Source organism: Gopherus flavomarginatus, chromosome 1, assembly GCF_025201925.1.
Source record: "Gopherus flavomarginatus isolate rGopFla2 chromosome 1, rGopFla2.mat.asm, whole genome shotgun sequence".
Taxonomy (NCBI): Eukaryota; Metazoa; Chordata; order Testudines; family Testudinidae; genus Gopherus; species Gopherus flavomarginatus.
The window spans coordinates 367,364,387-367,377,633 of record NC_066617.1 but is presented as its reverse complement, the minus strand read 5'-3'; the positions used below and the strand labels follow the sequence as shown (position 1 = coordinate 367,377,633).

The window sequence follows — 13,247 nt, the reverse complement described above, 5'->3', positions numbered from 1 at the left end:
CAGCTGCTGGCCCCCATCAGAGCCCAGCTGCAGCTCCGCTCCCACCCCCAGCCTTGTCCCCCTGGCCATGATCCCACTCCCAGCCCCAAATCCATCCCCAGCTGCAGCCCCAGCCTCCATACACCCCTGTTCATCTTGTTCTCTCACCCCCAAACCACAGCCCGGTTCCCAGACCAGCTCTGGGGGGGCGCAGGCGTGAGGCCGGGGACCGGGATAAGGGGGAGGGCTTGACTCTCAAAAGTTTGGGGGCCACTGATTTAGCGATTTCTTTCAAATACTTTATGTCAGGCAGAAATCACCTGAATTTACATTTATAGTTATCTTTTGCACATAATAGAAAAAAATTAGTACACACGTTTAGAAGCAAAGTAGAAGCCGCAAAACTACATTCCGAGATCTGTGTAAACAGATGGGGAGATCATAGATGTTTTATAGTGAGAGAGGTGTCATCTTAGCCACACACGTTAGATTGGCATTCAGTCTCTGCTTAAAGCCAGAGATTTCCTAAAGAGTTTATTGAACTAGCTTAAATCTTCATTTCATAAAGTAAGCAAGTAAAAGTGCCCTGGAGATGAGAGACTAGATGTCATAACCTTAGTCCCAGATTTGGACCTTAGCGTCCAAAATATGGGGGTTAGCATGAAAACCTCCAAGCTTAGTTACCAGCTTGGACCTGGTACTTGCTGCCACCACCCAAAAAATTAGAGTGTTTTGGGGCACTCTGGTCCCCCTGAAAAACCTTCCCTGGGGACCCCAAGACCCAAATCCCTTGAGTCTCACAACAAAGGGAAATAATCCTTTTTCCCTTCCCCCCTCCAGGTGCTCCTGGAGAGATACACAGACACAAGCTCTGTGAAACTACACAGAGTGACTCCCCCTCTCTGTTCCCAATCCTGGAAACAAAAAGTACTTTCCTCTTCACCCAGAGGGAATGCAAAATCAGGCTAACAAATCCAACACACACAGATCTCCCCCTAATTTCTTCCTCCCACCAATTCCCTGGTGAGTACAGACTCAATTTCCCTGAAGTAAAGAAAAACTCCAACAGGTCTTAAAAGAAAGCTTTATATAAAAAGAAAGAAAAATACATACAAATGGTCTCTCTGTATTAAGATGATACAATACAGGGTCAATTGCTTAAAAGAATATTGAATAAACAGCCTTATTCAAAAAGAATACAAATTAAAGCACTCCAGCACTTATATTCATGCAAATACCAAAGAAAAGAAACCATATAACTTACTATCTGATCTCTTTGTCCGTACACTTAGAAACAGAAGACTAGAAAGTAGAAACTACTTCTCCAAAGCTCAGAGAAAGCAGGCAGCCAGACAAAAGACTCAGACACTAAATTCCCTCCACCCAAAGTTGAAAAAATCCGGTTTCCTGATTGGTCCTCTGGTCAGGTGCTTCAGGTGAAAGAGACATTAACCCTTAGCTATCTGTTTATGACACTAGATAGTAGCATTTATATGAATCCTAGACAGAGAGCCTGGAAGCAAGCGAATTTACATTTCAAACACTCTGATGCACAGAGATACTAGAAGGGTTCAGTTAGGTGGCTTGTTTAAATATTTTCTGAAACTTTTCTCTCCTGCTTCCTCTTGGAGACTTTTTTCTTTGGATTTTTTTCTTCTTGGTTTTTCCCTCTAATATAAAATACAAATTATTTGACGACACCACATTTTACTCTCTATTTCTGGAAATAGGACACAGCTCAGATCTCATAATTTTTGCCCTTACACCAGGCTCCCCAAACAGCTCGAGTCACAGCCCCCACCAAACGTATCTTTCTGGTGACCCAAGTGTCTCAACTCCCACATGGGGAATGAAGTCAGCAGGGGGTCATTAAAAAATATAAATTCTCTCCCCCAGCTGATCCCTGCTGAGTGCAGAGCCCTGCAGTTTGTGTGCGACTTCAGCATGTGCTGAGAGGGAAGAAGACACAGCCAGGGTTCAGGTGAGCTGGGGTAGTTTATATTAAAGCTAATCAGGATCTTTCTAAGTAGGAGATTTTTAAAGCAAATGGAAAGCTTTGGGCCAAATCTACTGTCAGTCACACTGGTGTAATACTGGAATGATTCTGTGTAGATGCTGAGGCTCCAGCTCTGAAGCTGGTGGTAATGTTCCCCAATGTACTACATGCATCCAGGCTGAATACCCAGAATGTGCTGCTGAATGTGCCAGGTACATCTTGCTACATGCAGCTTAACATGCCAGGCATTCCTAGGCTGAGAGCATGTGCTCTGCAGCCAGATATATTAGGTGCTTCACGGCAGAATGTACAACAGGTAGGATACTTGTAACCAAGTGGGCTTCATTACTCGGGACGTGTAATGATGTTCTAAAAACTCTAAATGATTTTGCACAGAAAGATTTAAGGGTTTGTAAGATTAGTGTTATTGCAACATGACTGATGAACTCAACAAAATGTCAGTACACTTCTTCCAGAGCTGAGATTGGCCCCATCATATGTATTTAATTTACAGGTTCTCTTCATTCCATGTGCTCTGTTTTATTGAAAGGAAAGACATTGACGTGAGCCTCGCAAAAGATGCCACAAGAAGATAACCTGTCAGGTTCCAACAGCACAGGCACTGATCCTTCTGTGTTCTTCCTGACGGGCATCCCAGGGCTGGAAGCTCTGCACCTCTGGATCTCCATCCCCTTCTCCTCAGTCTTCATTGTGGCCCTTCTAGGAAACTGCACCCTCCTGTATGTTATCAAGACAGAGCCCTCCCTACACAAGCCCATGTTCTATTTCCTCACCATGCTGGCCGTGATCGATCTGGTTTTATCCACAACCACCATGCCGAAAATTCTGAGCATCTTCTGGTTTAATTCCAGGGAGATCAGCTTTAACGCCTGCCTGGTGCAGATGTTTTTCCTTCACTCCTTCTCCATCATGCAGTCTGCTCTGTTGCTGGCCATGGCCTTCGACAGGTACGAGGCCATTTGCAATCCCCTCAGGTACGCCACCATCCTGACCAATTCAGTGATAGCAAAGATCGGGCTGGCGGCTTTGGCCCGGGCTCTACTGCTAGTGATCCCTGTGCCCTTCCTCCTCAGGAAGCTGCCCTACTGCCGGTCCCATGTCATCTCCCATTGTTACTGTGAGCACATGGCCGTGGTCAATCTGGCCTGTGCCGACACCAGGTTCAATAACATCTATGGGATCATTGTAGCTCTCTTCATTGTGGGGCTGGATCTGATGTTCATCTCCCTATCGTATGTCAAAATCCTAAGGGTTGTCTTAAGCCTGGCATCCAAGGAAGAGCAGCTCAAGGCTTTGGGAACCTGTGGCTCCCACCTTTGTGCCATCTTAGTGGTCTACACACCAGTGGTCCTTTCCTCAACAATATACAGGTTCGGCCACCATGTCGCCCCACATGTACACATCTTGATGGCCAATTTCTACCTCCTCTTTCCTCCCATGATGAACCCCATCATATATGGTGTGAAAACGAAACAGATTCGTTACCGGGTGCTTCTCTTGGTCCGATGGAAAAGCTCCTAGGCTGAGCAGAAGGGGGCTGCTGAGGGATCAGGAAGCAGAGGATGCAGGAGAGGTTTTCTGAGTAATGTAGAGGCATTCCTGTGGGGGCTTTGTGTATGCTGGGATGGGAACTCCATCTCTGACTCACAGGGAGCAATACACCCAGAGGTGTAGCGAGCGCCCTCCGTACCCTCCGACCGGAGGGGAAGCCGCAAGGAAGGGGGCCCCTAAAAGTGGCAAAAAAAAATGTAAGGTATAACTAGATAAGTGACATTTATTGATGCTACTGCACAATCCATGTCGGTTTTACTGACAAAACCGTGAAGTCATTATGATACATCATAATGCTATTGGCTACATCAGTTGTCTGTCGGTCAGTTTCGAATTTTAGTTGGACCCATTCAAACAATGTGTATTTGCGTTCATAATGGCAGTCGGCGGATAAATGTTATTAATTTAGTTGTTTAGTTTTTTATCCTTTCTGCATTGTAAGTGGCCCCGGACATATGTTCGGAGGGGGCCATGTTCTTTTTTGCTACGGCACTGACACCATCCCCTACACAAGTTTAGCACTGCTGTCCAGAAGGTGATCTTGGCCATGACGTTGTCCTCACTTGGCCCCATGTGTGTAGCGCTGGTAACAAAGATGAGTGTGAAGGATCCTTGCACCTTCTCTTGCTGTGCTGGAACATCTGAGCTTTATTACTGATACACCTGCACACAGCCACAGACGTGCCATCGACTCCCATCACTTCAAAAATCCACAAACGGGAACACTTCTATGCTCCGTACAGTGAACAGAGCGATATTGCTGAATATCTGAGAACCTTTGAAAGGCTTTGTGTAATATATGAAATCCCTGATGATAAGAGAGTTCCTATCCTGATTGTGAAATTAACTGGTAAAGCTTGAAATGTATTCAATGGAATGCCTATTCAAGAGGCTTTAGATACAGTTTTATGAAGCTTTCAGGTTACCCCCAAAACATATAGAATTAAATTTAGGAGTCTTGAGAGGGATGATTAATGGGGAATATGGAAACAAGATGAAAAATTTGTTGGGAAAATGGGAATGGGGTAAAGAGGTGGCAAGTTTTGAAGGACTGCTTGATCTTGTTGCTCAAAAATATTTCTAGAGCATATGTAAGGCCGAAAGGAAGCAGTGTCTATGGGACAAAGATGTAAAGACTGTGGATGAGCTGGCTTTTTTAGATGATGCCTTCGAACAGGCTGTGGAGTATGCTGAGGAAAGGCTACGGAAAGAAGGAAGGATTTCAAGCTGGTAGGAAGGGGCGATCACATTTTATCCACAGCAAGAAGGAGGGTGGCTGGGATTCTGGGTACTCAACTCCCCAGAACCATTCCTCTAACCCTCATCCCAAATCTTCTGTAAAAGCAGAAGAGCCCAAAAGTTGCTATCGGTGTAAAACCACTGACCTCCTGAGGAATAAATGCCCTGTGCTAGGAGGAAGCAGGCAACCAATGGCTCATGTTATTTCTCCTCTCTCAGAAACCCCCCAAGCAATTGAAACCCTATCAGATTGATTTTGTGAGGTTAGCCTCTGCAGAGCCAGATATGGAGCTTGTTAAGGTTGTCCAAAGTGATGGCAGGGAATGCTTGGGGCAGAGAGATACAGGGGCCCAGATCCCTCTTGTTAAGTAGAGTGTGGTCCCAAAGGCCAGAGTGTTACGTGGCCAAATGGCAGAGATTGTGGGGGTGGGCGAAAGCAGATTCCTCATACCACTAGTTAAAAGTCATGCGGTGTGAGAAGGTTTGGAAAGTGTTTTGACTGTGGGGGTAATAGAACACCTCCTAGTCGACCTGCTCCTTGGTAATGATTGTTTCCGTGTAGCTCGGATTAAACTATTTGCCTGCAGCAGGAGATAGTTTTATGCTGGGACCTCCAAAGGAAATTGAAAGGTCTCAGGAACTGCTGAGAGAATGGGAAAGAGTCTCCTTGATTCTCCTGCAGCAGGGGGAAGCCACATGCTTCCAGGCAGGGTGGGGCTGAGACCAACTCCTGCACTACAGTTGGAGGCAAGACCACATCAGGAAGGGACGAGGGCGTGATGCCTACCAGGGAGACAAATGTCCAGGTTGTTAGCTGCCAGCAAGTTGCGGCTGAACCAGACACAGAGCCCGCTCTAGCGAGCACGGAGAAATGTGTCTTAGAAGGGGGCCCAGAGGAGGAAACTGGGGAAGGAACAGTGCAGGTACAGGAATGTTTCCTCACCAGTCAGTTGGGAGAGGATGCCCAGGACAGAATGGTTGAGTCAGCATCTGTGCACCCAGGCACTCACTCTATGAGCCAGGTTTTGAGAGGAATCTTTGTGACCAACTTCCTAGAGGGAAGCAGTCACACAGCTGACTTCTCAGGGACAGGAAAAGGGATGGCGGACAGTACCCGAATCCAGATCCCAGTTTTTCAGGATGCTCTTTCTGAAAAGTTTTTGGAAAGTAACTGTGCCTCTTTACATCAAGATGCAGCTCCAACGCCTGTGACAGCAGAGGAATTGAGACCAAGAAATTGCCAGGTGATAGTTTGTGAGAACACAAATGACCCAACTGACAGAGAAGGGAGTGTTTTCCCCCAGGCTGGTAAAACACAGAGAACAGTTATGGGAAAGCTGCTGGGAAAAGGTGAATCTGATTGAAGAGTAAACAGACCTTGCCCAGAGGGCACAGATCACAGCCCTCTAGGGGGCAGGGAAGGACTCAGTGCAGGGAGGGGAAACACAGGGTAACCCCAAAAAGGGAGCTGGATTTTTTGCATATGTACAGTCATGGAGTTGGGAGACAGCTCCCCAAAGGGCAGACAAAGTGCAGGATCTCCCTAAACTCCTATCTTGCCAGACCCTCAGGTACCAAAATCCCAGACACATAATTAAAATAAGAACCCAGGCAGAGGGGAACACTGGAGGGAAAGGAAAGCCAGTGACTGATTACATGGGAGAAAGCCAGAGAACACCATGAGTAATGAATGAAGCAACCTCAAACCAGACGGTCTGAACAGAGTCTGGTATCATAAAGATCTTTGTAAATACCCATCTGTGATAAAAATGTTGGCATTAATGTTAAGTCGTGAGATAAGAATTTGGATACTGATGTTAAAACTTAAGGTAACACTAGTTCTCAGTTAATACCTGTAAACAGATATAAAGCTTATCACAGCAGAGAAACCATAAAAAGAACCTAGTTTGCTGTGTGTGAATGGGGAAACTGAGGCACACCGCATCATGGCCTTCATGGCTGGATACCAAAAGAACTATAACACAAACTCCAAACTTCTGCGCTGGAGCCTGATCCTGCAGGAATTTGACATGGAAATTATAGACATAAAGTAAAGGGAGAACCTGGTAGCAGACACCCTGTCCAGGAAAGAGGACCCCGGGCACACTGCCTTCGAACCTGTCAGTGACTAACCCTCTTGCTGTGAACTAAGTGGGGAGGTGCGACACTCTGTACCTCAGGGGAACATCCTGTACCCCCATGTTCATCCTTATAACATGATTGTGTGGTATCCAATGCAGAGTTTGTCATGTCGGCTGTCTTCGGAAGGCTCATGATGCACTGAGCATGGTTGTTATGGTGATGTTATAGGTTGTAATTTCATGTATATAGTTATGAGGCTGAAAATGTGTCCTCATGGCTTAAAACAAACCAGAGTAAAACTCGCCAGGAGCAGAGGGGCAGTTCACACCTCATCAGGGCGTGTATGGGACAGACCCAGCCCAGCCTCACAGGAACGAAGGACACTGGCTTAGGCAGCAACAAAGGATCTGTTGGACTCTCAAGTGAGTCACCCTCCTTCCTTTGGTCAGTTTGGGACTGCAATAAGGTAACGCTCACCTGACTCTGAAACGGGGGGAGGGGAAGCCAAGAGGGAAGAAAGAACATGGTAAAAGGGAGATACATGTGCCAGGCTCTTCCTCTCTTCCACCTCCATCTACAGACACCACCACCAAGCAACTGAAGTGCGGATCAAAGAGGAGAACCTGGCTGAAGAGCAACCAGCCAGCCTGTGGTGAGAAGCATCTAAGTTTGTAAGGGCAATGAAAGTGTTAAGATCAGCTTAGAATGTGTTTTGATTTTATTTCATTTCACCAAATCTGACTTGTTATGTTTTGACTTATAATCACTTAATATCTATATTTTGTCGTTAATAAATCTGTTTGTGTATTCTACCTGAAGCAGTGTGTTTGGTTTGAAGCATGTTAGAGACTCCCCTTGGGAAAACAAGCCTGGTACATATCAATTTCTTTGTTAAACTGACAAACTCGTATAAGCTTGCAGCGTCCAGCAGGCATAACTGAACACTGCAAGACGAAGGTTCCTAGGGTTGCGTCTGGGACCGGAGATACTGGCTAATATCATTCAGTTGCACAATCCAGGCAGCGGCTGGACAAAAGTGTTCACTCACTTAGCTAGGAGCAGCTCACATGCCAGAGGCTGTGCGTGAACAGCCCAGGAGTGAGGTTCTCACAGCACAGCAGGGTCAGTCTGGCTCCCACTTTCTGATACTGTCAGGCTGTGGAGCTGCACCTGGCCACATGCCAGCTGCTGGCCCCCATCATAGCCCAGCTGTAGCTCCGCTCCCACCCCCAGCCTTGTCCCCTGGCCATGGTCCCACTCCCAGCCCCAAATCCATCCCCAGCTGCAGCCCCAGCCTCAGCCCCCATACACCCCTGTTCATATTGTTCTCCCACCCCTAAACCACAGCCCGGTTCCCAGACCAGCTCTGGGGGGAGGGGCACGAGGCCGGGGACAGGAATAAGGGGGAAGGCTTGACTCTCAAAAGTTTGTGGACCACTGATTTAGCGATTTCTTTCAAATACTCTATGTCAGGCAGAAATCACCTGAATTTACATTTATAGCTGTCTTTTGCACATAATAGAAAAAAACCAGTATACATGTTTAGAAGCTAAGTAGGAGCCACAAAACTAAATTCTGAGATCTGTGTAAACAGATGGGGAGAACATAGACGTTTTTTATTGAGAGAGGTGTCATCTTAGCCACACACGTTAGATTGGCATTCAGTCACTGCTTAAAGCCAGAGATTTCCTAAAGAGTTTATTGAACTAGTTTAAATCTTCATTTCGTAAAGCAAGCAAGTAAAAGTGCTCACGTGGAGTATAGCCCTGGAGATGAGAGACTAGACAGTAGCGTTTATATGAATCCTAGGCAGAGAGCCTGGAAGCAAGAGAACTTAGATTTCAAACACTCTGATGCACAGAGATACTAGAAGGGTTCAGTTACGTGGCTTGTTTAAATATTTTCTGAGTCTTTTCTCTCCTGCTTCCTCTTGGAGACTTTTCTTTGGATTTTTTCTTGCTGATTTTCCCTCTAATATAAAATACAAATTTTTTGACGACAATGCATTTTACTATTCATTTCTGGAAATAGGACACAGCTCAAATCTCATATTATTTTTGCCCTTACACCAGGCCCCCCTGAACAGCTCGAGTCATAGCCCCCACCAAACCTACCTTTATAGTGACCCAAGTTTCTCAACTCCCACATAGGGAATGAAGTCAGCAGGGTGTCATTAAAAGATATAAATTCTCTCACCCAGCTGATCCCCGCTGAGTGCAGAGTCCTGCAGTTTATGTGTGACTTCAGCATGTGCTGAGAGGTAAGAAGACGCAGCCAGGGTTCAGGTGAGATGGGGCAGTTTATATTAAAGCTAATCAAGATCTTTCTAAATAGGAGGTTTTTAATGGTCATTTAGAAGAGAACTATTTAATTCCATCAAAAAACAAAAAAACTATGCAAAGAAACTACAGAGTTTTCAAAAAATCAGGGATGTTCGGGTTACACATACAGAGCCATAGTTCTCTCCCTTTGTACAATTGCATTGTGAGAGACTCTTTATTGTGTGTCCCTGTTATCATGGGCGATTTCTGTCTGGGGGACATATGTTTTTGCAGAGAGACAGGTAATGATTAGGACAGGGCAGTCCTATAAAACGATTTTGATTGCTTGCTAACCTGGGCTCCCTTGAACAATGTACAAGTGATTACAACTAAATGTGAGGTCCCATATCAAGGAACCAGAACCACAGATCACACTTACAGGATGGGGGGCAATGTTTTAGAAAGCACTGACTCAAAAAAGAACTGGGAATGATGATGTAAAACAGGCTGTACATGAGATCCCAGTGCAGTGTGGTGATGGAGAGAACAAATGCCCTTCTAGAATGTATAAGCAGGGGAGTATGGAGTGAAAATAGAGAGGTGTACAGCTTGGAGAGAGCATCTGTGGACAGAGTTTCCGGGTCCGGTATCCTCACTTCAAAAAGGTTGTTGACAGATTGAAAAGGGTTCAGAAAAGAGCAACATGAATGATTTCAGAGCTGGAGAATGTGGCCTATACCCAGAGACTGAAGAAGTTCAGGCTATTTAATGTATCCGAGAGAAGGTTAAGAAGTGACTTGATCACAGTCTCCAAGTCCATAGATGGGAAGAGATTTCTGACTGTACAAGGTTCTTTAATCTAGCAGACAAAGACAGAATTAGATCCAATGGCTGGGACCTGAGATAGGACAAATTTAGGCTAGAAACAAAGTGCACATTTAAAGAGGAAGGTGAACAAACATTTGGAACAACAGCTAGGAGTGCGGTTGGTCGACATCACTTGAAGTCTTTAAATCAAGACTTGACGCCTTTCTCAGCGACACAGTCTCACTCCAAGAGACATTATGGGCTAGATGCAGAACTCACCTGATGAAATTCTGTGCCCTTTTTTATTCAGGAGGTCAGAGCAGGTGATCAGAATGGTCTCTTCTTGCCTTAAAATCTATGACGTCATAATTATTTGATCACCATTTTTTCTCAGTTAATGAAATAATTAATAATTTTTAACAACCTTCGATCAATATGGGCTGTAGCAGCTTGCAATATTTTTTTCCTTTGTGAAAATAATCTCTGCATTTCTGCTCATTTGGACTTTTTATATCATAAACGTTCTTCTCTCCAAAGTCTGTTTGTGACTTTTCTTAAGAGCCTTTGGTGAGGGACCTTGTCAAAGGATTTCTGAAAGTCCAAATACACTATAGTCACTGGATTACCCTTGTCCACATGTTTGTTGACCTCCTCAAAGAATTCTCCTAGATTGGTGAGGGATGATTTCCCTTTGCAAAAGCCAGGCTAACTCTTCCCCATCAAGTCTTGTTCATCTATATTTCTGGTAATTCTGTTCTTTACTATCATTTCAACCTATTTGCCTGGTTCCGAAGTTAAGCTCACTGGGCTGTAATTCCCAGGATCACCTCTGGAGCCTTCTCTAAAAATTGACATCTCATTTGCTATCTGCCAGTCATCTGGTATAGGGGGTGATTTAAGTGATAGGTCACATACCACAGTTAGTAGTTCTGCAATTTGATATTTTAGCTCCTTCAGAACTCTTGGGTGAATCCCATCTGGTCCTGGTGACTTATTACTGTTTAATTTATTAGTTTGTTCCAAAATCTCTTCTTCTGACACCTGGGGACAGTCCCTCAGATTTGTCACCGAAAAAGAACAGCTCAGTTATCCCGAAAGTCAGTGGAGAGTTCTCCTCCTGACTTCAATGGGAGCAGGATCAGCCTCATAGGCTCTTTGGGGATGTCTACGCAGTGAGCGGCAGGTAGTCTCACAGCTCGGGTCGGCAGAAGCAGGCTTGTGTTTCTCAGGGTACCACGCTAAGAATAACTGTGAAGATGCTGAGGCTCCGGCTCTGAAGCTGGTGGTAATGTTCCCCAATGTACTACATGCATCCAGGCTGAATACCCAGAATGTGCTGCTGAATGTGCCAGGTACATCTTGCTACATGCAGCTTAACATGCCAGGCATTCCTAGGCTGAAAGCAAGTGCTCTGCAGCCAGATATACTAGGTACTTCATGGCAGAATGCACAGCAGGTAGGATACTTGTAACCAAGTGGGTTTCATTACTCGGGACTTGTAATGACGTTCTAAAAACTCTGAATGATTTTGAACAGAAAAATTTAAGGGTTTGTATGATTAGTGTTATTGCAACATGACTGATGAACTCAACAAAAAGTCAATACACTTCTTCCAGAGCTGAGATTGGTCCCATCATATGTATTTAATTTACAGGTTCTCTTCATTCCATGTGCTCTGTTTTATTGAAAGGAAAGACATTGATGTGAGCCTCGCAAAAGATGCCACAAGAAGATAACCTGTCAGGTTCCAACAGCACAGGCACTGATCCTTCTGTGTTCTTCCTGACGGGCATCCCAGGGCTGGAAGCTCTGCACCTCTGGATCTCCATCCCCTTCTGCTCAGTCTTCAGCGTGACCCTTCTAGGAAACTGCACCCTCTTGTATGTTATCAAGACAGAGCCCTCCCTACACAAGCCCATGTTCTATTTCCTCACCATGCTGGCCGTGATCGATCTGGTTTTATCCACAACCACCATGCCGAAAATTCTGAGCATCTTCTGGTTTAATTCCAGGGAGATCAGCTTTAATGCCTGCCTGGTGCAGATGTTTTTCCTTCACTCGTTCTCCATCATGCAGTCTGCTGTGTTGCTGGCCATGGCCTTCGACAGGTATGTGGCCATCTGCAATCCCCTCAGGTATGCTACCATCCTGACCAATTCAGTGATAGCAAAGATTGGGCTGGCAGCTTTGACCCGGGCCGTTCTGCTAATGGTCCCCCTGCCCTTCCTCCTCAGGAGGTTGCCCTACTGCCGGTCCCACGTCATCTCCCATTGTTACTGTGAGCACATGGCCGTGGTCAATCTGGCCTGTGCCAACACCAAGTTCAATAACATCTATGGGATCGTTGTAGCTCTCTTCATCGTGGGGCTGGATCTAATGTTCATCTCCCTATCATATGTCAAGATCCTAAGGGCCGTCTTAAGCCTGGCATCCAAGGAAAAGCAGCTCAAGGCTTTGGGAACCTGTGGCTCCCACCTTTGTGCCATCTTAGTGGTCTACACACCAGTGGTCCTCTCCTCAACAATACACAGGTTCGGCCACCAAGTCGCCCCACATGTACACATCCTGATGGCCAATTTCTACCTCCTCTTTCCTCCCATGATGAACCCCATTGTATACGGTGTGAAAACCAAACAGATTCGTGACCGGGTGCTTCTCTTGGTCCGAGGGGAAAGCTTCTAGGCTGAGCAGGAGGGGGCTGCTGAGGGATTAGGAAGCAGAGGATGCCGGAGAGGTTTTCTGAGTAACATAGACAGCATGTTTGTAGGGACTTTGTGTATGCTGGGATGGGAACGCCATCTCTGACTCACAGGGAGCCATACACCATCCCCTACACGAGCTTAGCACTGCTGTCCAGAAGGTGATCTTGGCCATGACGTTGTCCTCCCTTGGCCCCATGTGTGTAGCGCTGGTAACAAAGATGAGTGTAAAGGATCCTTGCACCTTCTCTTGCTGTGCTGGAACATCTAAGCTTTATTACTGATACACCTGCACACAGCCACAGACGTACCATCGACTCCCATCACTTCAAAAATCCACAAACAGGAACACTTCTATCCTGCGTAAAGTGAACAGGGCGATATTGCAGAATATCTGAGAACCTTTGAAAGGCTTTGTGTAATATATGAAATCCCTGATGATAAGAGAGTTCCTGTCCTGATTGTGAAATTAACTGGTAAAGCTTGAAATGTATTCAATGGAATGCCTATTCAAGAGGCTTTAGATACAGTTTTATGAAGTTTTCAGATTACCCCCAAAACGTATAGAATTAAATTTAGGAGTCTTAAGAGGGATGATTAATGGGGAATATG

General features: G+C 45.6%; 2 protein-coding genes across 2 annotated transcripts; both read left to right on the top strand.

The window, feature by feature from the left end:
- The first annotated feature begins 2,554 nt into the window (after positions 1-2,554).
- LOC127048181 (olfactory receptor 52K1-like) lies at positions 2,555-3,517 on the top strand. The gene has a single exon (XM_050947733.1). It carries the CDS (start codon positions 2,555-2,557, stop codon positions 3,515-3,517), a length of 963 nt encoding a protein of 320 aa, XP_050803690.1.
- An 8,138-nt stretch (positions 3,518-11,655) lies between these two features.
- Positions 11,656-12,618, top strand: LOC127048141 (olfactory receptor 52K1-like). The gene has a single exon (XM_050947595.1). It carries the CDS (start codon positions 11,656-11,658, stop codon positions 12,616-12,618), a length of 963 nt encoding a protein of 320 aa, XP_050803552.1.
- Positions 12,619-13,247: the final 629 nt, after the last annotated feature.